At 48.9% G+C, this 26,937-nt stretch overlaps 1 protein-coding gene across 1 annotated transcript in view; it reads right to left on the bottom strand.

The window, feature by feature from the left end:
• Positions 1-26,937, bottom strand: part of camk1da (calcium/calmodulin-dependent protein kinase 1Da) — a 432,129-nt gene that overhangs the window by 31,787 nt on the left and 373,405 nt on the right. The window contains exons 7-8 of the mRNA XM_038811923.1: positions 11,543-11,655; positions 4,006-4,084 (exon numbers count right to left, since the gene is read on the bottom strand). Of these exons, the coding sequence (XP_038667851.1) occupies positions 4,006-4,084; positions 11,543-11,655 (192 nt within the window). The remainder of the gene's footprint in view (positions 1-4,005; positions 4,085-11,542; positions 11,656-26,937) is intronic.

Below are 26,937 nucleotides of genomic sequence, written 5' to 3'. Positions count from 1 at the left end.
GTGGTGAGGGGAGGGGGTTGGGGTAGGGGCAGCTGCGTGCAGAGGGGGGGGCGACGGTGCGTTGGCCCCGGGCATCCGTCGCCCCCTCCTCTGCACGACGCTGCCCCTACCCCAACCCCCCCCTCACCACCCCTACCCCCTTCACCACCCCTACCCCCTTCACCACCCCTACCTCCCTCCAACGCCACCCCCCCTCTCAACTCAACGCCGCAAACCCACCCCCCCCTCTCCTCTCAACTCAACGCCGCAAACCCCCAACGCCGGGTCTGTCTCTCTCCTCCTCCCCCCCCCCCAAATGCCGGGTCTGTCTCTCTCCTCCTCCCCCCCCCCCCCAAATGCCGGTCTGTCTCTCTCCCCCCCCCCCCCAAATGCCGGTCTGTCTCTCTCTCTCTCCCCCCCCCCCCCCAAATGCCGGTCTGTCTCTCTCTCTCCCCCCTCCCCCACCAAATGCCGGTCTGTCTCTCTCTCTCCCCCCCCAAATGCCGGTCTGTCTCTCTCTCTCCCCCCTCCCCCACCAAATGCCGGTCTGTCTCTCTCTCTCCCCCCCCCCAAATGCCGGTCTGTCTCTCTCCTCCTCCCTCCCCCCCCCCCCCCCCCCCAAAATGCCGGGTCTGTCTCTCTCCTCCCCCCCCCCCCCCCAAATGCCGGTCTGTCTCTCTCTCTCTCTCCCCCCCCCCCCCCCCAAATGCCGGTCTGTCTCTCTCCTCCTCCCTCCCCCCCCCCCTCCCCCCCCAAAATGCCGGGTCTGTCTCTCTCCTCCTCCCCCCCCCCAAATGTCGGTCTGTCTCTCTCTCTCTCTCCTCCCCCCCTCCCCAAATGCCGGTCTGTCTCTCTCCTCCTCCCTCCCCCCCCCCCACAAAATGCCGGGTCTGTCTCTCTCCTCCTCCCCCCCCCCCCCCCCCCCCCCAAATGCCGTTCTGTCTCTCTCTCTCTCTCCCCCCCCCAAATGCCGGTCTGTCTCTCTCCTCCTCCTCCCCCCCCCCCCAAAATGCCTGTCTGTCTCTCTCCTCCCCCCCCCCCCCAAATGCCGGTCTGTCTCTCTCCTCCTCCTCCCTCCCCCCCCCCCAAATGCCGGTCTGTCTCTCTCCTCCTCCTCCCTCCCCCCCCCAAAATGCCGGTCTGTCTCTCTCCTCCTCCCCCCCCCCCCCAAAACGCCGGGTCTCACCACTTCCGCAGCTGGTGAAACTGACACGTATCGCGTCAGTCCGCTGCTGGCCCCTCCGGGAACGGAGAAAAGCCGCCTAAAAGAAGGCCCCCACGCCGGAGTCATCTACACCAATTTTGCTCGCCGGAAATCGGCGTTACGACGGTCTGCAGAGAATTTCGCCCTAGATCTCTGAAGGCAGAAGGGCAGGTTAATAGGGTGGTGAAAAAGGCATATTGGCCACTTGCCTTTATCAATCGGGACATCGATTGTAAAAGTAAGGAAGTCATGTTGGAGTTGTATCGAACTTTGGTGAGGCCACAGCTGGAACACTGTGTGCAGTTCTGGTCACCACGTTATAGGAAGGATGTGATTGCGCTGGAGGGGGTGCAGAGGTGATTCACCAGGATGTTGCCTGGGATGGAACATTTCAGTTATGAAGAGAGGTTGGATAGGCTTGGGTTGTTTTCGCTGGAGCAGAGAAGACTGAGGGGCGACCTGATCGAGGTGTAGATTATGAAGGTCATGGACAGGATGGATTGGGAAAAGCTGTTCCTCTTAGTTGAAGGATCGGTTATGAGGGGACACAACTTCAAGGTGAGGGGCAGGAGGTTCAGGGGGGATTTGAGGGGAAACCTTTTCACCCAGAGAGTGGTGACGGTCTGGAACGCACTGCCTGGGCGGGTTTAAAAAGTACCAGGATGAGCACTTGGCACGTCTTAACATTCAAGGCTATGGGCCAAGTGCTGGCAAATGGGATTAGGATTGGCAGATCAGGAGCCTTTCATGTGGTGGTGCAGACTCGATGGGCCGAAGGGCCTTTTCTGCACTGTATTATTCTGCGATTCTGTGATATCTGTTCCACAAGCCAGAGGCCCAACTCTCCACCATCCCTGATAAAGTTTGTCTCTCCATTGTCTGGATTCCAACCACTGTTAAATATCTCAGACATCATGAATTGAAAGGAAGGTTATAGGGTTTATATATTAGCAGATGACCCGTCTCATTCTGGACAGAATATGGGTTATTAAATGAAGATAGCCTTAGTGTCGCTCTCTTTGATATTGGGCTGCACAGTCCACATGGTCGTTAGGGCCCCCCCAGAGATAACGAGGTGTGAATTTTCCTAAAACTGCCAGGTCGTGGCTTCTTTTGTTGTGGGGTCACAGAGAGACATAGTTTCAGACATTTTAAAGTTCTTCGGTTTAAATTTTTTTTAGAAACAATGCTGAACATATCTACATATAGGGCGAGATTCTCCCATCGGGAGACTAAGTCCCGACGCCGGAGTGTTTCACTCCGGCATCGGAGGCCGCTCCTCGCCCCCTATTCTCCCACCCCCGGGGGGGGGGGCTAGGAGCGGCGCCGCGTCATTTATGCGCGCCAGGCCTTGGTGCCGCGTAAAAGTGGCACCGGGTAAATTACGCAGCCGGCACCGCGTATGTGACGTCACCCGCGCATGCGCGGTTGCCGTCCTCCGCAGCCGCCCCGCAAGAAATGTCGGAGTGATCGTGCGGGGCGGCTGAGGAAAGGAGGTCCTCCTTCAGAGAGGCCGGCCCGCCGATCGGTGTGCACCGATCGCGGGCCAGACCCCTTTTGAGCCCCCCCGCCCCGGTGCTGGATCGCCCCTCCCCCCCACAGGCCGCACCCCCAGCGTTCCCGTGCTGTTCCCGCCGGCAACGACCAGGTGTGGACGGCGTCGGTGGGAACACGTCATATTGGGCAGGCCGCTCGGCCCATCCGGGCCGGAGAATCGCCGCTCGCCCGTTACAAACGGTGATTCTCCGAGCGGCCAGCCGTAAATCCCGCCGCGCCGGTTTGGGGGGGGGTTGTGGGAGAATTGCGTACGGGTGCTGGGACGGCGTGGCGGGACTCGCCCGGCGCCCCCGCGATTCTCCCACCCGGCGTTGGGGGGGGGGAAGAATTGCGCCCATAGTGTGCGGTCTTAGTCCGTCACTGGATTCAACTCGGACCTTTGAGTGGAAAGGGATGTTGTATATGGGATGGTTGTTTTTCGAGAAGAAAGAGATCGAGGGTTGGTCTTTTTGAGGAGAGGGATATAAAGAGAGAAAGAGACCACCACAAGAGAAAGGACCCTTTACAATATCGGATAACATGGAGGCCAGGAGGTGAAGTTGGGTGATCATCAGCTTAACGGCAATAGGAGTGAGGGAACAGGGAGCGGGGTCTCGTGGGCAAGATGAGCTTTGAGAAGACAAGAGGGAAGTGTGGAGAGAAACAAGAGAAAGATGTGACTACTAATTACCATGTAAACAGACCTGGTTCAGACTGCAGTGTTTAACAGTCCAGTGTCTAGTTCAACAAGAGCTTGACCAGTGGATATTAACAAAGCATTCTTAAACTGAAGACATTCCCATGCCCTTATGAAAGGGTTGAGGCAGCCACAAATTCAGACTAACCTCTGTGGTTTACTTTACAAATAACAGTTGACGTGGTCAATTTTCTATAATCCTGGCTTGTGGTAAAGGAACACAGGCAGCACCATTTTCCTATCTCTCCAGGTGTATGGTCACTTTTCTCAGTAATCTATTTCAAGCTAGTTAATATGAACGACTTTAAAATAAATGCAGTTCTCTGCATGAGGGTCAATCTGTGTCTGTGAGAGGGAAAGAGGGAGAGAGAGAGAGAGAGGAAGAGAAACTCAATGCGATAAAAATCCACTTGTTGAAATCCACAATGAGATGGTTGACCGAAAGCTAATATGATACAGTCACCTGACTGATATTACAAAGGAATTAGATATGTCTTGCAGATTCCGCAGAGGCCCAAAGTATAATTGGTAAATACCTGGATAAGCAGACGAGAATCTAATCTATTAAATTGAATGTAGTCCTGCTTACCACGGGTGTCTTAATGCTTGCTCACATGTATAACGCTTGTTTGGGTCTTTCTCCATCAATCGTTTTATAAAATCTTTTGCTGAAAAAAAAACAATTGATGAGAATTAGTTCTTTGTACTGTACGTAAACGTAAAAGGTGTAGAAAAAAAATCACTTTCTAGCAATGCGGCAAGGGAATGATGTATTGAAGTGTCAGTAATGAGCCTATTGTAACCTTTCCAAGAACAGTTCGAAGTAGAGAAATCAGCCCACTGAGCCTCTTCCGTTAAAAGCACCGTTCACAGCTACACCTGATCTAAGATACCCGAGGAACAGCGGCTAAAATGGAAATTGCTAAGCACTTCACTACCAACCCCACCAAACCTCAGTTAAGTACTTTTGTTGCTGCCGGGAATTGAACCTGGGACTCTGGAGCTGTGAAGCAACTGTGCTAACCACTGTGCTAGCGTGCTGCAGTTTCAGTAATTCTTCACCGCAAAGGACTTTAGGGACTGGGTCGTTAAGTGAGATAGACAAATTTTCAACCAGTTAAGGAATCAAGGGTTATGGGGTTAATGTGGGAGAGTGGAGTTGAGGATTATATCCGATCAGTCATCATCTCATTGAATGGCGGAGCAGACTCGATGGGCTGAATGGCCTACTTCTGCTCCTACATCTTGTGGTCTTCCTTACCTGGGTGGAAAACAAATTGGTGGATGAAACCAGAGTGAAGAAATTGTTTGAGAAACTATCCTGACCCTTTGTGCCAATTATTGCATCATAGAATTCTAGAATAATACAGAAAACGAGGAAGCCATTCCGTCCATTGCACCTGTGCCAGCTCGATGGTAGAAGTTTCCAGTGCATACCGCTCCTCTGCTCTATCCCTATATTTCAATAAAATGTCTTTCATTGTCATTGAATCTGATTCCACTCCCCTTGAAGCAGAGTATTTCCGAATCCAACAGTGCCTGTGCAAAATAACATTCACCGCTCCACCTCGAGTTCGTTTGCTGATTTCTTTAAATCCGTGAACTCTGGGTTGACTCCGCGCCCCGGCGTTATGGGGAATACGGCCGATTAAGAGCACACTGAAGCATGATGGGAAATGTGGCCAAGTTAAAAGAGACAATGGGCCCCCCTCCCCAGTCGCCTGTTTCTCGGCAGCGCGCCATTCGCTGGCGGCTGGATTCTGCCTTCACGCCACTTGTCAATGGGATTTCCCACTGGGAAGCTGGGAAACCTGCGGACGGGAGGCCGCTGCCAGTGGGAAAAAGAATTCCGACGGCTGCGCGTAGGAGTGCAAATGGGTGATCAGACACACAGCCCCAAGAAAGGTACAGAAATAGTCACAGATTTGGATGTATTATCGATGACCCGCAGGACGAACGATCGAGAAGGAACCTCACACCTCCCGCTTGATGGAGTCTCATCCCTGCTTCGTGACCAGCCAGCGAGACAAGGTGGTGAAGTCGCCGCAAGTTCACAAAGAGCTACTGGATAAGTATTGTCTGTTTCAAACCTGTGCTCAGGAACTTGCAGCAATAGTGAGGGAAGGTAGATCCATTTAAGGGTTTTGGATACATTATGTGGCAAAGCCTTTCTGGTAGTAGCAGTGGGAGTTTTATACTTGTTTTCTCTTCTTTTAACAAAGAGATTTGATTCAAAAGTTGTTATAACCTGTCTGCTTACCACTGGCTGGGGACTAATGGCAATCCCACAATCCTTAGGTAGCATGAGCTTCCCAAATGAGGAGGGCGGAGAAATCATGAGCAGATTCCCTGCATAAACAGAGCTGGCCAGTATAGAGCCAGCTTGAGAGAGGAGTGAGCAGCAAGGGAGTTGCTGCTGCTGTTGTATATAATTTTTTATTGTAAATAAATGTTATTTCTTTCTATTCTACAACTCGTGCTGGATTCTTTGTGGCCCTCACAAAAAAAGTAAAAGTCTTGTGTCTATTAATCGACTGGAATGGGATTTTTCTCCCAGTTACATCTGCTTACCTATCTTTCTGCCACTGGAAATGGTTTCTCCATTTTTACTCCATAAAAACGGTTCATGATTTCGATCAAATTTTCACTTAACCCTCTCTGCTCCAAGCAGAACAAATGCATCTTCTCCAGTCACTCACTAACTGCAGAATTTCATCCCTGGTACCATTCTGGCAGAATAGAATTCCTACAGTGCAGAAGGAGGCCATTCGGCCCATCGACTCTGCATCTCGACCCTCTGAAACAGCACCCTACCGAGTCCCACTCCTATAACCTAATCTGTATGCCCCTGGATACTAAGAGGAAATTTAGCATGGCCCAATTGACCTAACCTGGATGTCTTTGGACTGTGGGACGAAACCGGAGCACCCGGTTGACACCCACTCAGACACAGAGAGGAAGTGCAAGTCCCACACAGACAGTCACCTGAGGCTGGAAATTGAACCCGGGTCCCTGACGCTGCGAGGCAGCAGTGCTAACCACTGTGCCACCGTGCCAACCACTGTGCCGCCGTGCCGTCTCGCTTCTACTCCCTCTTTTTGGTCTTGACATCCTCCCTAAAGTGCAGTCCCTAGAATTGAGCACAATACTCCATCTGGGGCCTAGCCAGTGTTTTATGAAGGCTCAGCATGGCTTCTTTGCTTTTCTATCTATTATGTGCCTGCATCAGTAAAGCCAAGGATTGCTTTTGCTTCGTTCTGTCTCTGCCAACCTCAGGCACCCTTATAGACTGTACATACACCCGCAGATCTTTCTGTTCCTGCACCACCTTTAAAATGCACCTTTAGTTTCTATTGCCTTTCCTTATTTCACTGACCAAAATGTATCATGTCTGAAAGTATAATATTTTTGAGCTATGTTGGCTGTGAGGTCACATGTTTGTGTTTTGCTTTGCGTATGTTCAGATTCTTTTCTGCCATGGATCATGGTTTGGAGATTCAGAGGGATTTTGCGGGCTGATTAACAACCTGCTTTGAGCAGGATGGATGCCCCTTCCTTAGACAACGAGCCCTGGAATCGAAGCTGAGAACACGTTGCTGCAGTGGTTTTTGACACTTGACGATAACTTTGGATCAACACCATCCAGACCAAGTTGAAGAGGTTCTGCAGACGTCTGCCAGTTTTGGCGAAGACTGTACCCGTGGAACTTGGGTTGGCTGCACTCTGCTGGTGGCTGGGGAATCCATCAACATCCTAAAAGGAGACGAGCTGAGATTCTGGGCGGGATTCTCTGTCCACGTCCGCTTGGCAACCGTGCAACTCCGCCCAATGTCAATGGACCTTTCCATTGTCTGCGTCTCGCCCGTGGAGGACGGGATGGAAGAATCCAGCCCCCTGTGTTATGAAGAGAGCTTTGAAGGACTGAGTGTAATGACCTACACATCATGTAGACTGAGCCAAATCGGAAGATCTGTCTTAATTCTGTTATTTATTGTGTAATTCAGTTTATAATTGACTGCAAATTGCCTGTTAAATCGTGTTTAGTTTATGTTCATTCTGGGTTCTAGGATATTGGTCACTAGCTAAATTATCATTTCGAGTGGGATTTTCCCACCTTTCCCATGGGTGGGATCTTCCAGTTCCTCTGAAGATGGTTCCCCGGCAGTGTGACGGGCAAGTGGTACAAAATGCGGCAGACATGGGCGGACCGGAAGATTCTGCCAATTGATGGGGAAGTGGTGGGGTCAGAAATCCTGCCCTTAGCGTTTTCCTCTTTTGTTTCCTCTAATATTTAACCATGGAATCTTGTGACTTCATTCTTTTAGTAAATGAGTGAAATGTCACATTTATTTATTTTTCACCTAGATTGAAACACGAGTTAACGTTTAATGGTTTGCATCCAACACCATCAAGGTGCCAAAGGAGAAAGGCAGACAAAAAGATTGATCGCATTTCAAGGCACTTTACTCACAGTTAATGTTACTTTGGCATTGGCTGTTATTATGTAATTTGCTATTTTCTGTGGCAAAATTCAGCAGCACTTTCACATCCAGCAGGTTTCACATATAGCAATGAGTTGAAAAATAATTTTGGTGGGGTTTAAGACGGGAATGTACTGTCAGTAATTCCTACAATGGACATCCTGTGGACTCCGTTATTGCCAAAGTAGGAACAGTTCATTTTCTGCTCAATTGCAACAGCACAAATTCATCTGACGTAAGACCCTTGCAGCCAGGGGAGATTTTTAGCTTATCCAATCGTAGTCAAGGACGTGATTTTGAACATTAATGGAGAGGCAGTGACCAATTTGCTTCGGGTGTTCCCGGGACGGGACTGGGGTCATGGAAAGTGATCGGAGCGTTGTGACTAAGTTACTGTCCTGTGTCACTTAATGGCTGGCTGAAGAGTGACTTTGTCACAGGTGTGGGAGCAAGTCATTACCTGGGCCGCAGGAAGCGTACAGATCAATAAATAGAACAGAAGATAGTAGGAAACCTCCTTACTCTTGTAACGCTCTATATTCTCCATTAATGACAATTCAGCTTCCCCCACTTCATCTCCTTTTCTTAAGTATTGGTACATTTCTCTTTGAAGTGTGCAAGGAATTACAAAAACTTTCAATTATCGTTGGCAAAGCAAAAGAGAATATTATGACATATTAAAAGATCAGGCCTATTGCCTGTGAATAAATATGCCTAACAACTGTTTTGCTTTAATTTCAAGGCTGTATTTATCCCTTACTGCATTAATGCATAATTTCTCTCCTTGGCAGTTGTAAACTTTGGCAGCGGTTATTGAAGTTCTCTGTATTTTAAAAATGGAAAAACATCTCTTCAGCTTGGAGGGAGACAAACTGAGAATTAGAGAAGGAGAATTCACAGTGGCAAGTCGTCAGCAGAAAAACAAACTATCTACCATCAGGCTGTTCGCTTTTTCGTCATGTGTTCAGGGTACAGATGGGGTTCTTTGGGGCTTGTCTGTTCTCCCAAAGTAAGCTGAGACTCCAGTTTGTTAAAACAATTTCTCTTTATTTGCAGCTTCTCTATACTTCCTGATACCTCCGCACAATGTTGGAATCTCATCTTCCTCCAGATCTCTGTTGCTCAATCGTGTGGTCGTTGAATCATCATTACATCACCACTATGTGCTTTTGATGTGAACCCTTTACTCTGCACTTCCCCCTCCCCAAGTCTTTATCCCGATCATATTCACAGCCTCCTTCATCTCTCCCCCCACAAGCCTCAGGCTTCACAGGTCTGTCTCTGAGGAGCCTTAACCAATGTCCTTGATCTTGTTCTGATCTCTTTCTCAGGTTGAGGACATTCCAAACTCCCCCTCCTGTTGGTTTGAGTGCCCCTCACCTGGGTGGCTTGGCTTTAGAACTTTGTCTTGTTCCTTCTTCTTTTTCTTCATCAGGATCTGAGTAGTGAGCCCACGTTTCCTTTGGCTTTCTTTACAAGGATATTAAGACACTGCAGTTTATCTTATTGTTTCCTGGTTCGTCTCAGTCCTGTATGATGTCGGTTGTGGAGATCTTCTGATTATTATGCCTTCTTTACACACTCTTTCCCCGGGCTTCAACACCGATAAGTCTTATGGTCCGTGCCTGTGGTTAACGTTACGAGCCTGTTTGACTCTCCGTTCCTCCTCACGCTGTTTTACACTCGCTAGTGGTCGTTTGAGGTGATATTAGGTGTTAGTTTCTACTGGAAGTTGTGATCACAATCTCCTTCCCATCAACAACTGCGAAACTATCTTATGACGGTGACGTTCTGTAACCCAGAAGAGCCAAATTAAGATCCTCATTCTTTATCATCCAGCCTTTCCGAGTTCAGCTCACTCGGCTAAATCGCTGGCTTTTAAAGCAGACCAAGCAGGCCAGCAGCACGGTTCGATTCCCGTACCAGCCTCCCCGGACAGGCGCCGGAATGTGGCGACTAGGGGCTTTTCACAGTAACTTCATTGAAGCCTACTCGTGACAATAAGCAATTTTCATTTCATTTCATTTCTCTCAGCTCCTCCATTTGCTTGAGTAGAATGAAGTGAGCCGGTTACTGAAAGAATCCATGTTCCTTGCCAAAATCTTGGAATCATTCATGAGCAAATTCTGGACCAGTGTCTGACACCTCAATGTCCAGAGTGTCAGGTGTTGCTTAAATTCTCTTCAGTAACTTAATGTCTGCTTTTGCTGGGCAAATGTCCCCTTCAATCCACATTGTGCGGTAATCAATGACAATAAGGAATATCTTGCCTTGAAAATCGCTTCCCAGACCTTGATGGAAACGTAGAAGGTATTGGCGGTTCTTTTAGCTCTTGGTTGTTCATTGACCATGGAAGACAATTAGAAACCCTGGGCGGAATTTACCGGCCTTTGCTGGCAGCAGGATCGTCTGCTCTCGCCCATAGTGCCCCCCTGCCGTTTCTGGACGTTTCAGCCTCAAGGAACCCGGCATCATCCAGATGAAAAACCCAGTCTACTTGATCGGTGGTCCTGCCATGAATCCCAGGATCCACTCCACCCTGAACCGCCTGCAAACTGCTGCAGTAAGGACTAAAATACAGGATGGACTGTGCCAGCTTGCCAAGCTCGGCAATGTCTCCAGGATCTTCACCACTGAGGAGGATAAGATCCACAACATGATTTTCCTCCAAGCTATACACAATCCTTGACTTGGATATATATCCACTATTCTTTCAAGGTGTCATTCCTTCACTGTCCTGGAGTCAACGTCATCAAATTTCCGATGTAACATCTTGATGGAAGTGCCATTGACACAATGAAAAGTCAAGGAAAAGGTCCAGCATCACCTTTTCAGAGTAATGTGTGGCAGATAATAAATGTGGGGTGCAATTTTACAGCAAGGGAACAAAGTCCCACTGCGAGCGTGTCCAGTTGCGTGTTTCCCGGTGCTCACAGCGCTGAGAAACACAAATCTATAGAATGCCTCCCGCATTAGAGACGGCCGCACACAGCCCTGCCTTGTGCGCTGAGGAACGCCGCTCGCCGAAACTACTTAATATAGCAAGAGATCGGGAGGCCGTTTAAAAATGGCGTCCCAAACCCCAGGCCCTCGACACGGCCCCTGACCCTCCCCCAAGCCACAATGCACTATGAGAGGTTCCCCAAGCACACCCCCAACACCTGTGCAGTCACCCCGGCCTAATCGCCAGCTCACAAAACATGCCAGTTTGGCACCTTGGCAGTGCCAACCTGGCAGTGCCCATGCCAGCTGACACCCAGGTGGCACTTTGAGGGTGCCCAGGTGGCACCAGCAGTACTAGGCTGCCATCCTGCCCAAAGGGCATGCACTTGGGAGCCTCCAAACCCCTGGAGACCCCCCCACGAGTGCCATTTCATCTGTTCCCTGTTCCTGGAGACCAGCACTGAACAGCACTCGCCTGAACTCTCCGAGGCGAAGAACCTTGATCCCAGGCGTCGGGTAACTCGGGAATCTGCACATTAAACTGAGACTAGCTGTCTCGCTCTAATATACAGATTTGTTAAAAAGTGATTCACATCGCAACGTCACGCAAGGCATAGCGAGCCGGGTAGATCCTGGGAGCGGGGTCTCCTGGCTTCTATCGGCCACGCTGCATCGTGGCGAGTTTCTTACCGGTCAACTTACCAGATTCGGAGATGTCATCCCAGTAAGGACAATCAAATTCATATTCTGCCTTTAATATCTGTTCAAACAGCCTGGAGTCATTTTCATCATAGAAGGGAGGATATCCACATAACCTGGGGGGGGGTGAAATATAAATCTGTATTAGAACAATTAATAATAACTGTGAAGTTTCTTTATCTTTACCAAACTAAATACATAAATCAGGTAAACAATTATTTGGTTTATGAAAATAAATTGCAGCGAATCTTTGCTGGAAAAAGCCATGAAACCAATCCCACTGCCAGGGTGCTGAGTTTGTGAAGAACGGACAGAAAAACTCAGGCACTTCAAGACACCACCAAAAGGTAACACACACCATTCCGATTTGGAAATGCATCGGCCGTTCCTTCACTGTCGCTGGGTCAAAATCCTGGACCTCTCTCCCTAACAGCACTGTGGGTGCACCTACACCACATGGACTGCAGTGGGTTGAAGAAGACGGGTCATCACCCATCATTTCAAAGGTAATTAGGGATGGGCAAGAAATGCTGGCCTAGCCACGTTCAGGGAATGAATAAATCAAAGATCAAAAAATAAAACACAAGATCCCAAAGGCAATGGGAAAAGTTAAATCCAAATGACTCTTTCAAGTTCAACCGTGATTACTGGACAATGGGGCATTGTTCTAAACTGGCAAACGGGGGCGGGATTCTCCGGTCCCCCAGCCACGGCGTTTCTTGGCGGTGCGCAGTTCGCCGGTGGCGTGATTCTATCTTCCCGCCGCTTGTCAATGGGATTTCCCATTGAAACCACCCTTCACCAAGAAACCCGCTGCCGGGGGTGGGCTGCCAGCGGGAAAAGTGAATGCCGACGGCCTGAGAACTCCGGCCAGTAAGTTCCAAATTGACGTCAAGTGTTCCTTTCTTTATAAAGTCATCCATATTCTGAATGGCCTCCCAGATTGGATATTGGGGATAAAGGTTTTGGAATCATCAAGGGACACTGACTGGGTGCTACAATTGGCAATGTAAAGATGAATTACATCCGTCAATTGCTGTCAGTAATTTGAAATTTTTGTAAACCTCCGAACCTAAACAAACTTCAGTTCAACTCTATTGAAAGCGATGGTTGCAGCACCTAACAGAGAATGTCTACTTTCATATAGACAGGCTCAGATTCACACTTCCATTATTAAACTGCCCGTCTCCACTTTCAGCTATTATCTATCTCATGGTAAGGCCTTTGTTTAAACATTTAAATTTACAGCTGGCGGTATTTAGAAATTTAAAACCTGACGTAAATTGGAAATGTCACTTTCCCTGGACCCTTGCCCTGTGAGGAGAGGCTTCCAAACGTTTATAGGCCAATGAAAGAACTAAAAGAAGCCTTCAGAATTTAGGAAAGGAACTGAAGCATGTTTAAGGACAGGTTTAATTACTCTTCAGTCAACAATGGATCACTGGAAGGAGCTGATTGCCCGTGGCCCATGGTTTGAAGAAGCAGGAATGTTTGTAATTGCTTCTTCCTGGCACGTAGATGTAGGCCGGGATGTTCCACACAACCCGCTGCGTGTTTCTTGATGATGAAGGTGGCTTCCTATTGGCTGGTGGGGGGATCCTCTGGTCCCACTGTTGTCAACGGGGCTTCCCATTGAATGCACCCCTTCCCCTTATGATGCGGAACTCATGCTTGACAAATCTACTGGAATTGTTTGAGGATGTAACCAGTGGAGTTGACGAGGGGGAGCCAGTGGATGTGGTTTATTTGGACTTTCAGAAGGCTTTTGACAAGGTCCAGAATAAGAGATTAGTGTGTAAAATTAAAGTGCATGGGATTGGGGGCAGTGTATTGAGATGGATAGGAAACCGGTTGGCAGACAGGAAACAAAGAGTAGGAATTAACGGGTCTTTTTGAAATTGGCAGGCAGTGACTCGTGGGGTTCTGAAGGGATCGGTGCTGGGACCCCAGCTATTCACAATATATATTAATGATTTAGATGAGGGAACAAAATGTCAGATCTCCAAATTTGCAGATGACAGTAAATTGGGTGGGAGGGTGAGTTGTGAGGAGGATGCAAGGAACCTTCAGTGTGATTTAGACAAGTTGAGTGGGCAAATGAATGGCAGATGCAGTATAATTTGGAGAAATGCGAGGCTATCCACTTTGGTAGAAAAAGCGGGAAGGCAGACTATTATCTGAATAGCCATAAATTAGCAGAAGGAAATGTGCAACGAGACCTGGGTGTCCTCGTACACCAGTCACTGCAGGTAAGCATGCAGGTACAGAAGACAGTAAAGAAAACTAATGGTATGTTGGCCTTTCATAGCGAGAGGATTTGAGGCCACCCCTAGAATATTGTGTGCAGTTTGGATCTCCTTAGGATGTTCATGCTACAGTATAGAGGGAGTGGAGAGAAGGTTTACCAGACTGATTCCAGGGAAGGCGGGACTGACGTATGAGGAGATATTGACTCGGTTGGTATTGTATTCGCTGGAGAGCAGAAAAATGAGGGGGTCTTATAGAAAGGTATAACATTCTAACAGGACTGGACAGGGTAGATACAGGAAGGATGTTCCCGGTGGTGGGGGTGTCCAGAACCAGGGGTCACAGTCTGAGGAAAGGGGGTGGAGCATTGAGGAGAGATGAGGAGAGATTTCTTCACCCAGAGAGCTGTGACCTGTGGAATTCATTACCACCGGAAGTAATTGAGGCCAAAACATTGCATGTTTCAAGAAGCTGTTGGATACAGAACTTAGGGTGAAGGGGAACAAAGGATATGGGGGAAAGCGGGGTTAAGCTATTGAGTTGGATGATCAGCCATGATTATAATGAATGGCAGAGCAGGTTCAAAGGGCCGAATGGCCTCCTCCTGCTCCTATTTTCTATGTTTGCCGCCGGGAATTCTGCGGCGGGAATGCGCCATCGGTGGGACAATAAGATCCGGAAAGTACCGGCCTTAAATTCAGCAGCATGCACTGAGTATGCTGCCCATGGGATATCCAGGAATGTGACTTTGACAGAACTATCCTTTAACCATGCTCAGGCACAACATTGTCAGGTAACTATTTGATTGGCAAATGATGTTAAACTTAGAAGTATCAAGTTCAGTAATAATACTCACTGCTCTAGGATTAAATTGCGGATAGAAGTGGAGTGATATTGTCACTGGATGAGCATTCTAACGGACCAGGCTAATCTTGGGGGGGGAGGGGTCTCAAATCCCACCCGCCAAGACAGGTGCTAGAATTTAAATTGAATTTATAAATCTGGAATTGAAAGCTCATCTCAGTAATGGTAAACACCAAACAATGATTGATTGCAGTGACGACTCAGCTGCTTCACCAATGTCCTTTAGGGGAGGAAATCTGCCGTCCTCACCTGGTCTGGTCTACATGTGACAGCAGACCCCACAGCAATGTGATTGATCCTTTACTGCCCTCTCGCAAACTGCTCAGTTCGAGGGCAATTGGAGATGGTCCAAAAATGCTGGCTCAGCCGGTGACCCCATGAAAAGGTTCATTTGGAAAAATATTTGATTTTCTTTCACTCTCCTACTGTTCCAAACCGCAGCATCATTAGAAAAACAACTAATTTGACATATTCGTTCTGTCGTGAAAGCCATCAGATTTCTCTGGTTTAAACAGAGAACACATAGACCAACACATCGTCTTGCCCGTCCAGCTGCCGGTGAACTCCCTGTCAGAGACCATCTTCCACGGAACCAGAAAGTCCTGCCAGCGGTCCAAGATCGGCGCTCTGCATTTCTGATGCTGCAACACTCCAACACTGCTGCACTAAAGTGTTACCCTGGGTCTCGTGGCTAAGTCCTGGAGGGGGACTTGAATATGCAACCTTCTGCAGAATTCTATTCCCCAGAGAGCAAGGGAGGCAGATCCACTGAATATTTGTAAGGTTGAGGCAGATAGATTCTTGATTGTAAATGGAGTCAAGAGGTTTGGGAGTGGACAGGAAAGTGGAGCAGATCAGCCATGATCTAATCAAATGGTGGAGCAGGTTCGAGGGGCAGAATGGCTTTCTCCTGCTCCTAATCCGAATGTTTATTTATTCAGTCTAAGAGGCAAACGTGCTACCAACTGAACCACAGCTACCACGCTGGTTATATTAAATGTAAAATCTTTAGCCATTTCTGTCCAGTTATTCAATGAGCGACCCCAATCTTACTTTGCACAAAGGGTAATCCTATTTTTTTTTTTTTTTTAATAAATTTAGTGTACCCAATTAATTTTTTTCCAATTAAGGGGCAATTTAGTGTGTTCAATCCACCTACCTTACACATCTTTGGGTTGTGGGGGCGAAACCCACGCAAACACGGGGAGAATGTGCAAACTCCACACGGACAGTGACCCAGAGCCGGGATCGAACCTGGGACCTCGGCGCCGTGAGGCAACAGGGCTAATCCACTGCGCCACCGTGCTGTCCGGGTAATCCTATTTTAATGAATATGATATCATGTGATAGCATGATGAAAAATGAAAAAAAAAAATGAAATGAAAATCGCTTATTGTCACAAGTAGGCTTCAAATGAAGTTACTGTGAAAAGCCCCTAGTCACCACATTCCAGCGCCTGTTCGGGGAGGCTGGTACGGGAATTGAACCCGTGCTGCTGGCCTGCCTTGGTCTGCTTTAAAAGCCAGCTCTTTAGCCCTGTGCTAAACCAGCCCCGTGGATATGATGTCCTCAGATTCGCAGCACACATCTTCAATATTGGTTGCTCTCCGATACAAGGCATGCACAGACTAACCACTGTGGGATTTCTCTTGTGCCTGATATTCTGGCTATCGGCATTCCGTGGAGAGAAATGGGTCAAGAATTAAATTCGAGGAGATGCAAAGTGATGACAGTAATTTATTAGATCACAGACATTCCTCATCCGACTTCAAATTCTTCCTGTAACTCTAGCACCAGGAGGAATGTCTCAATTCTGGAAAATATATTTTATTTTTGGGTGGTCTGAGATGATTCATGTGGATGTAACTAATGTACACACATCAGAAACTCGATTATCAATAGATGCAATCTTCCCGAGCAATGGTGGAAATTGGCAGATATACATGGGGTGATAGTGAGCTTTTATTTATGGAGTTGTGCACCAAGTTTCCAGCCCTTGCAGAAGACCAGTGGTTTCCCACTTTAAATATATATATTTTTAATGAAACCTCATTTCCAACTGATTGCCTAACCCAACCTTAACAATCATAATTGCATAGATAGTAAATTCTGCTATCAATTTAAGCTCTTGAATAAAGGACCCAGAGTCTGTGAACGGTTAATTGAAAATGCTTCATTACATTTTAGCTGTTTTTTAAAAACTTGAGTTCCAAATACCACAAATATTCATGTGGCTACTGGAGAGTGGAAATAATATACACGCGGATAATCATGGCTGCACTATGATACACTAAATCTAAACATTCATGCAAAATTCAAAAATTCATGAATGAAGTCATGAATGAAATCTCCGATGGTGCATTACTAATAAGAATTCAAGTGCAGTGCTCTCAAAAGCTCAGTGAGTAAATACGCAACGCTGTATAATACTGAAACACGGGGGATAGAAAGGTGGCATCTTCAATCCCCAACTTGTACTGAGTTAACTGCAGCACTCTCAACTTTTCAATACTGTGAGCTCGAGTCTGATCTTCAGACAATACTGGAGAGAGAGCTAGGTGCTTTTCCACACTCCCGTGACGTGTTTCCCAGCGGAGGGTTCTTCTGGTCTCGCCACTGTTCTTTTTAAAATGTATTTTATCACAAACATGTATCAAAACAGGTTACAGCAAATAGACACCCTGGGATGCATGCTTCCCAGAAGAAGAAGAAGAAGACTTTTTATTGTCACAAGTAGGCTTACATTAACACTGCAATGAAGTTATTGGGAAAATCCCCCAGTTGCCACATTCTGGCACCTGTTCGGGTACACGGAGGGAGAATTCAGAATTCTCAGCTGGTACGGGAATTGTACCCACCCTACTGGCCTTGTTCTACATCACAAACCAGCCCCTCTATCAATTATCAGCCCCAGCAATCAGCTATACAGTCTGTACAGATTTTCCCCCTTTTTCACCGCCCCCTGCAACAAACAGTTCCTCGAAAACGGTCACAAACATCCCCCACCTTTCCTCAAACCCCCCTGCAGAGCCCCTTGACTCATACTTTATCTTCTCCAACCGCAGGAAGTCCTACAGGTCACCCAACCATGCTGCTAGCCCCGGTGGCGATGCCGACCGCCACTCCAGCAAAATCGCCGCCACTCAATCAGAGAGGCGAAAGCCACCACATTGGCTTACTGAAATGCAGAGCTCTCTCAATACCCCGGCAAACGTTCCTATTTAAACAGCATCATCAGACAGTCTTCCACCTCCACTTTTGCAGTTTAAAGTTTCCTTGCATTATTTGTAAATATTTTTTACAGGTTTATTCATTTATTTTGTGTGATCTGCTTTGTTTAATATAAGATCCTGAGGGGTGCTGATAGGGTGGGTATGGGGAGGATAGTTCCTCTTGTGGGAGAATCTAGAACTCGGGGGTCACTACTAGGCGGTCGCCCATTTAAGGCAGAGATGAGGAGACTGTTGTTCTCTCAGAGGCTTGTGGGTTTCTGGAATTCTTCCTCAAAAGGTGGATGAGGCAATCTTTGAATATCTTTGAGGCAGAGGTAGATAGATTCTTGATAAGCAAGGGGATGAAAGGTTAGTGCGGATAGGCAGGTTGAAGTCAAAATTAGATCAGCCATGATCTTGTTGAATGAAGGAGCAGGTTCGAGGGGCCGAGTGGTCTATACCCGCTCCTAATTTGCATGTTCATACTTCGAGCATACAAAGACACAGCCGTACATAAAGTCTGTGACTAGAGAGATACTTGTGCTATAGATGACCGTGTTATTTTCTGTTAACTGATGCAGCTTATCATTGACTAAGCTTGCAGCAATTATATCACAATCATTAATCAGTGAGTGCTGCCTCACACATCGCATGCAGGAAGGGTCCTGACTACTGATGCCCATTTTGATATTGGATGCCATCCAAAAATACATAAACTGAATTGAATTTCCTCAATAATTTCCATATGGGCACATGGGGAATGATTTCAAGGCCATCATTTCATCCCAGAATTCAGACATTGACCAGAAACTATGATGTCAAGGCTATCATCATTGCTGTGTTAATATAAGCCTACTTGTGACAGATTATTATTACAATGTGTTAAGGCATTTGAACTCTCCAATAGGATTGTGCCACACAATTAGTCCATGACATTCAATGTTTCATGTTGGATATTATCAGCTTAATCAAATATTCAACCCAAACTCAACTGCAAACATGAAATATCCCTTCCCACATTGAATAGCTTCAGTTAAGAAGCCAATGCAGACTTTATTTCTTCAACAGTGCTTTCCTTTGTCAACCTACCAGCCTCCCTTTTGGAAGTTGTTGACTTTTTCTTAATAAATGTTTTTATTCTCCATTTTCACATTTTCCTTCAAAATTTACACCCCACCCACAGACAGTAAACAAATACAAAATCAATCCCCTTAACAATAACAATGATCCCATCCTCCCACCACCCCAAACAATGGCCCACCTTTCAGTATATGCATCCCGTAAAACAAGCCCTCCAATGGTGGAAACAAAAAACAAAGGAGAAAAAGAAAAAAGGAGTCTGGGAACGCCCATGGTCACCATTAACCTATAGAGTCCACTCCCCCCCCCCCCGTCCTACACTCAACGTTGTCCAACCTCTGAAAGATTACCGTACATGATGCCCAAGAGTTGTAAACCCCCCCCCCCCCCCCCAACTCCTCCTGTCCACTGTCTCTTGTAAAACTCCTCCCCCCAACCGCGGTTCCTTCCCCCCCAACTTTCCACCCCGGCTAGACCACTTGCACCCTGTTCAGCCAGGCTCCGATGGCCACAGCCTCTCCCCCCCACCTCACCCCCGTTCACTAGCCGGCTTACACCGGCCAGCGTGGAGGCCCCCGTCCCTTTCCCCCTTGCCCGGCCCTAGGAAAGCCCAGAAATCCCCTTTTAGCACACACCCTGCATATCCACCTACACCCCACCCTTGTCCAAATATATACAACATTGGCTCCTTTAGCCGATACACCGCACGCAGTGAAACAAAAAAAAGAAAATACAGTCATGAGGTTACATCGGCACATGACCATTTCTCAATTTCTCAGTTCTGCCACAGTCCTTCTGCCTTCGCAAACTCCTCCGCTGCTTCCGCTGTTCCAAAATAAAGGTCCTTGAGCTTATAAGTCACCCTCAGCTTCGCTGGATATACAATGCCGCACTGCACCTTGCTAATGTACAGTGCCCTCTTCACCCGACTGAAAGCAGCCTGCCTCCTCACCAGCTCCACCGTAAAGTCCTGGTATACACGTATACCAGCTCCAGCCCACTGCACCACCCGCTTCTGCTTAGCCCAGCACAGGACCTTCTCCTTCACACTGTACCTACGGAAGCACAGAGTCACTACCCTTGGCGGCTCACTCGCCTTTGGTACAGGCGTCCACGACCGATGAGCCCGATCCAGTTCATATCGGGAGGGATCCTCCCCCTCCCCCAATAGCTTCGCCAACGTTGTGGCAAAATACTCAGTGGGCCTCGGCCCTTCAACTCCTTCGGGCAGCCCCACAATCCTCAAAGCCTGGATCTGTTTTCCAGTTCTTCCATTTTTCCTCGCAGACCTTTGTTGATCTCTATCACCTTCCGCATCTCCTTCCCCATCGAGGTGAGTTCACTGTGCTGCAATAATGTCTCCTCCACTTCCTTCAGCGCATCCCCTTGCTCCCGCACCTCCGCCACTGCATTCGCCACCGCCGTCCTCACCGGGGAAATCGCCTCCTCCACCAGCACTCAAAACCTCCCTCATCTCCTTCCTCATTGTCTCCATGGATTTTGTAAACTACCTTTTGAATTCCGCAGCCATCACCGTAGTTATTTCTTCAGCCGTAAGCAATGCGGCCTCCCCTGGTGCTCCAGCCTCCATTTTCCTTGCTGACCCCGCGGTGACTTTTCTACTCCCCGACGGACTTTCAGCTATTTTCACGGCCGTTATTTTACTGGACCTCGACATATCCCTTCCCTGTGCTTTCTCCTGACCTTTACCGCCTTCGCTGCCCCTAGGACCGGGCGTCAATCCCCGACAATGTCGTTCCCGAACAGGAGCCCTCCCGCCCGCCGTCACCGGAAATTGGAAGTTGTTGACTAGTGTTAACTATGGAACGCTGGATGGCAGGATCCTTCCCCCGAGTGAACACTTCTGTAGTTTCAGTTGGGATAGTGGTCGGGAATTAATTGGATCATAGGAAAAGGAGGAGGCAATTTAGCCCTTCTTCCACTTTCTCGCACTGGAAAGTGACGAGGAGTGGAAACTTTGGTTGGAACGTTCTTCAAGCAGGACACCGCCAGACCAATCATAACCCCAATATTGCTAAACCGGACCCGGGCCCTTGGGAGGCCATATTCGGGGTGTTGGACCAGCCGGGGTTGGAAACAGGCATGGAGGGAGATGTTGTAGCCTTCGCCTCGTTGATCGCCCGAAGGCGGATCCTGTTAGGGTGGAGATCAACCTCTCCACCCTGTGCCCTGGCGTGGCGGGGGGGACCTGCTGGAATTCTTGACTCTTGAGAAGGTCAGATTTGAACTGAGGGGAAGGATGGAGGGGTTCTACAACTCATGGGCGTTATTCATTATGCACTTTCGAGAATTGGATCACAGCGAACAATAGCGGGCGGGTTGGCTGGGAGGGTTAGGGGGAAGGGGGCAGTGTGTGTTAAAGGTGACTATGGGTGATTCCTGATTCCTTTTTGTCATTTGCTTGTGTGAACATGCGGGGGTTTGGTGGGAGGATGGGATCGTTGTTATTGATATGGGGATTGACATTGCATTCGTTACTGATTATTGTTTATTGTTGTGTGTAAATTTGGGAGAAAATGTGAAAAAGGAGAATAAAAATATATTTGAAAGAAATAACCCCAATATTGCTGCTTCAACTGAGATGAGATGATCAAAGAGGCTGTAGATTGAATTTGTGATCTATCCCAGTCTCTGAAGCACTGAAGCACAGACACTGAGTAGAAGATTAACCTACTGATCCATTCAGGCAGTACAAAAAAAATAATGCATTAAAAAGATTTGAGAGAAATGTGAAGATGCCCATGACAAAGTGTTTATAATTAAAACTACTGGAAGGACAATGTTTTTTTCCCTTGCCTCCCATGCACCAGGGAAGACAATTTAATGTAATTTCCAGTGCACATCAGATCAGTTGTGAGTGAAAAGAATCATTATAATTGGGGCAAATGCTTTGCTAAAAAAAATTCTAGAGACATCTGAAACTTAAGCTTGAAGTTGAAGGAGATGAAGAGAGAGATTCGTCAGGTTTAAAACAAGCTCAGTATGCACACACACACACACACACTGGCCATCGTTAATGGTTTTGTGTCTTCCACTTTTGCCTCCAAAGAACTGCACAGTCAAAAAATAAATGTTTTTAAGAGCACAAATGTCTCATTTCAGCATGAGGTTCCAAGAACAAGCATTGCCTAGAGCAGCAAGAGATCAAAGGTAATTGGCCTATGTGCTGAATATGTTGTGGTTTGAGGCATTAATCCAAGTCTGGAATGAAATAAGATTATTTTTCTCTTGTTAACCTACTGTAGTCCATATATAGGAATAAGAAAAGTAAGAGTTTAACCACCTGGCACAGAAAGCAGTGACTGAATGGCCAACACTTGACTGAGACAATAGTTTTATACATTGTGCACATACCAGGAGTATATTTGGATCGAAATTTGCAGTTATTGCTCAAGACAAATACCAAGTAACTAAAGTTAGATAGCTGAGTAATACACTGATTCTGATAGAACGCTGAATACTTTGATGCAGAGCTTAATTAGTTCTGATTTTTATTGTTGATCTGGTGCTAATTGTTAACAGCAAATAGGTTTTAGAACATATATTATTGGGCGCGATTTAACGGAAACATTTCTAAGTGCTATTTTTGGCGCGATGTACGGGGTGTTTCTCCACGCCCGCGTTGGCGAGATCGCAGCCCGTATTTAACAACATTTAGTGCCGGAAATTAGCCCCCACAAGCGTCTCGCCATTACTGGCTGTCTAATCGTCTGATTCGTCTGTGGCAACTAGGGGCTTTTCATTGAAGCCTACGCGTGACAATAAGCGATTTTCATTTCATTTTCACCAATACCGCCCGGGTGGCAGCAGCAGAGGCTGTCAGTGTGGGCAGCATCTCCACGAGGACCAGCGTCCAATGTGGGAAGAGGGCCAACAACTGGCACGAGCTGCAAGGGTAAGTTACCACCTCTCTCCTGGCATCATTTCCCACTGCCACCCATCAAATTCCCCAACTCACCCCAGAACACTGGCTGACACCTCGCACCCTCCCCACACCCGATCTTCAAGCTTGTTCCTCAGCACCCCAAGGCACCCTCCAACCCAAACCCTTTGTGTCCAGTTGCGGTGCCCACACATGCCACCTGCTATAGATCTCCTTGATCCGTCTAAAGCCCTCTCTTTGTCCTCGCATGAGACAATAGCCCATAATATATGTGAAAGGACCAAGCCTGGGCGATGGAGGTCCAGATATTAGAGTTCTCATGCCCTATGAGGAACGGACCCTGGAGATCGCGGGGGTGAATGGGGAGTGAGCAGTCACTGACAGCGAGGTTGACCTGCGCCGTAGAGGTGAGGATTCACTGCCCCTTCACCCCGATGACCTGTCTCAGGTGTGCTCTTCCAGTCAGACAAAACGAACCTTCCCTCTCACTGACCACATTGTCTTGTAGGGCCTCCATTTAATGAGGCCGGGCCATCTGGGGTTGTACCGCCCCCACAATGAGTGGCACTGAGGCCAACACTGCTGGGGGGGGTGGGGGCGGGGTGACCGCAGTGGAAAGCTTGCAGCATGAAGCCAGCATGTTGGGTGGTGTTGTCCAACGCATGACTCAGTCTGTGACAGCCATGGCTGAGGCCATATACATTATGACCCAGTCGCTGAGGGACATGCCCCAGACACAGGGGGTGGGATTCTCTTAGCCCGGGGCCGGGCCGGGGAATCCACCAACCGGGCCACGCCGCCCCGACGCCAGCACGCTGCGCAGAATCGGCGCCATTGGCGCTGGCCCATTTGGCGTGGCAGCAGTCACGGGCCGCTGTACGCCAGCGCCATCCACACCTGGTCGCAGCTGGCGGGAACTCTGCGCGCAGGGTCGGGGGTGGCCTGTGAGGTGGGGAGAGGGACTCTGATGCCGGGGGGATGATGGGGCATGGCCCGCGATCGGGGCCCACCAATCGGTGGGCCGGCCTCTCTCTCCCCAGAGCCTATTTTCTTACGCGCTGGCCCCTGAACTCCCGCGCCATGTTGCGTCGGGGCCGGCACATTGAAGGAGGCCACCATGCATGCGCAGGTTGGCGTGGCGCACAGTTCACGCCAGGATGGGAGGCTGGAGCGCCATGAACCGCCCCAGTGCCGTGCTGGCCCCCTGTAGGGGGCAGTGAATCAGTCACTGAGGAGCATCAGAGAAGGTGCCAACGCCATGGTGCAGACAACAGGGAGGCGCCATAACTGGCAGAACCTGAAGACACAGAGGCCTCTGGAGCTCACTCCAGCTGTCCCTCCATCTCACGGAGACACTCAGGGCCCTAGAGGTATGGTTAGGGAGGTGGAAGCACTGGCCAACCAAGGGCCTGCCAGCAAGGAGTCGACAACAGTCTCCAGTTCTTCCAAACCCCCCTCTCCTGACACTGGCACATCTCAATGGCGGTGGTAGAACAGGGGGGTACGGCGACACCTGTGACACAGGTAAGTTGGCCGAGGGCCCCGGCTCCAGATCCTCCACAGGACATCTGCCAAGGGCATCAAAGGCCAAAGGACACGGAAAACAGCAGGCTGCCTCCACCTCTGATGTGCATCCTGGAAACACACCCAGATGGAGAAAGATCAAGAGAGAAGATCACCAAGTGGGCACTGAAGGGGTGGGGGGGTCACTATCTGCAGCTGAGGAGATGGAAATGCACAATGTTCACTATTAGAACATATTGGCCGGGATTTTCCGAAATCCCGGCCAAGTGTTGACGGCGGCATAATCGCCGGAGTGGTGACTCCGGTGTCAACGGGCCTCATGGCCCAGAAATTCTCCGGTTTGTAGGGGGTTAGCACAGCACTGGAATGCTGCGCCCTGCCCCACGGCCGTCTCCACGCCGGCGCATGCGCGTGGTTGCCGAACTCCGCGCTGGCAGGGAGCAACATGTCGGGGACCGAACAGCGGGCCTGCGTGGAAGGAGGTAGGCCCCCTGCAGATCACGGCCACCTGCCGATCGGAAGCTCCCGATCGCGGTCCTGGACCCCGTGGAGGCCCCCCCCCCCCCCGGAGTCAGATCCGCCTGCTCCCTCACCAGGATGCCCACACCGGCAGGACTCGGCAGGAGCACGCCCCGTCTCCCGCGGAGAATCGCTGCGAGGGCCTATTTCAGCGGCTCCGGACCGGCACCATGGCAATCACACAGGAGTGATTGGCGCCAATTCTCAGGTTGACTTAGAATCGGTGGCCCGGCGGTGGAGCGGCGTGGCGGGAATCTCGCACTCCCCCGACGATTCTCCGACCAGCCGCAGGCTCGGAGAATCCCGGCCATTATACCTGATACATGGAAAGCCTCTTTCACGTTAATCCTCACAGTGGCCCATTGGACGAATGTCGCGCACCTGGTCCCGCAAATGGTTTCTTGCTTGAAACCGGATTGCCTTTTGGACTCGTACATCCTCCTGAGCCCAGTGTTCCAGGAGCCAGGTATCTTAGGAAAAGGTGTCCTTCTTTCTGGCTACAGAAAAGGAAGGAAACAGCAACAGCAGCTTCCAGGCATCTGCAGCCACCAGCAGGAGCAAGCAGCAAACACAACCTGCAGCTGTGAAGTGTTCACATAACTAACAATGCCAATTCCTCATTAGCAATAGCCTTCAGCTGCGAAGGTAAATACTGCTCACAGTCAAAGGGAGTTAAAGTGACCTTCGTCAGGCAGGTAGCCTGCTTCAACCACTAACGACTAGTAGCCCTAATGTCTGTTATCATGAAATGCTTCAAGCGGCTGGTCATGAGATGGATCACAGACGGTCTCGATCCACTGCACTTTGCCTGTCACCGCACCCGGTCCACAGCAGCTGCTATCTCACTGGCTGTGCAATCAACACTCGAACGACGCCCTATGCTGCTCTTGCTCATGTATTTGCTTTGTTTGGCCCTTGTTCCGCACTGTAACCAATCACTCAGACGCAGAAAAATACTTTTCACTGTACTTCGGTACATGGGACAATTAAATCAAATCAAATCAAATGACCAAGAACAGGGCTCCGTCCTGGAAGAGTTTGACAGAATCTGTAGTTGTCCCTGTTATGGGTATCCACAATATTTAAAGATGGCTAGGGGTCCTCGTGACGAAAACCCCTCATCACGCCCCCCCCCCCCCCCACCCTGGTCGAGGAGTGTTCCCTGTCCTGGAATGCTTCATCCCCCCCAACAAGTCCCCCCACCCGTGCACTAGGGCAGCAGCTCCAGCGCCCTTGTGCCACATGCTGAAAATGGAAATGGCTCCTCACCTCCTCAGTCCACCCCCCCCCCCCCCCCCCCCCGCAGTCGCTGCGCCAGCTTCACCTTTGTAAAAGGGTGTACTGAACGACGCTAGTGTGATTTCTCGCTGGGGAGCCGGTTAATTCCCGAGAGGCCGTTACATTCAACTTCAATCTTGCTAATGAGATGGAAATTAATGCAAATTGTGGTTCGTGATTGCCACATTTGGGCAAGATCCGGAACTCGCCATCTGTGAGTGGGCTAGTTAGATAGCAAGCTGATTCGTGTTTAGCCTTGCCCGCTATTTAACCGGCACGCCCAGACCTGCGGCGGGCGCAACACAGTGGCTAAATCATGCCCATTATATACTGTTCCTAGCTCTCTGGCCAAAATCTATCTCTCACCCAACATCACAAGATGAGGGCATTTGAATCCGCCCATGGTGACCAAGATTGTCAAAAAATTGCAAACACGTTCCCCATCACCGTCCACCTATTTATATCACTGGCCCTGCGTACACGGGTTATTTTTCAAAATGCTGTGGGCAGTTCGAGAGACCTGGCGACAGGATTTGGCAAATCTGGAGCTGAAAGCTAAAGAACTGTAACGTCAATGCACCCTGGATAAGATTACCCACATGGTGCCAATTAATCCCAAATTAGTGAGAGTTTCATTCCCCAAACCCCATTTCACAAAGAGAGAGAGATCTTTCATCCCATCAGTTTAGGCGGAATTCCACTTTAGTGGTGAAGGCTTGTGTTCTAAATGACTTTGTCACTCAATAGTGAACCTTTTCTGGTTATTTCTT

Source organism: Scyliorhinus canicula, chromosome 11 (assembly GCF_902713615.1).
Source record: "Scyliorhinus canicula chromosome 11, sScyCan1.1, whole genome shotgun sequence".
NCBI classification, from domain to species: domain Eukaryota; kingdom Metazoa; phylum Chordata; class Chondrichthyes; order Carcharhiniformes; family Scyliorhinidae; genus Scyliorhinus; species Scyliorhinus canicula.
Note: the sequence above shows the minus strand (reverse complement) of the source record. Positions and strands in the feature narration are given on the sequence as shown.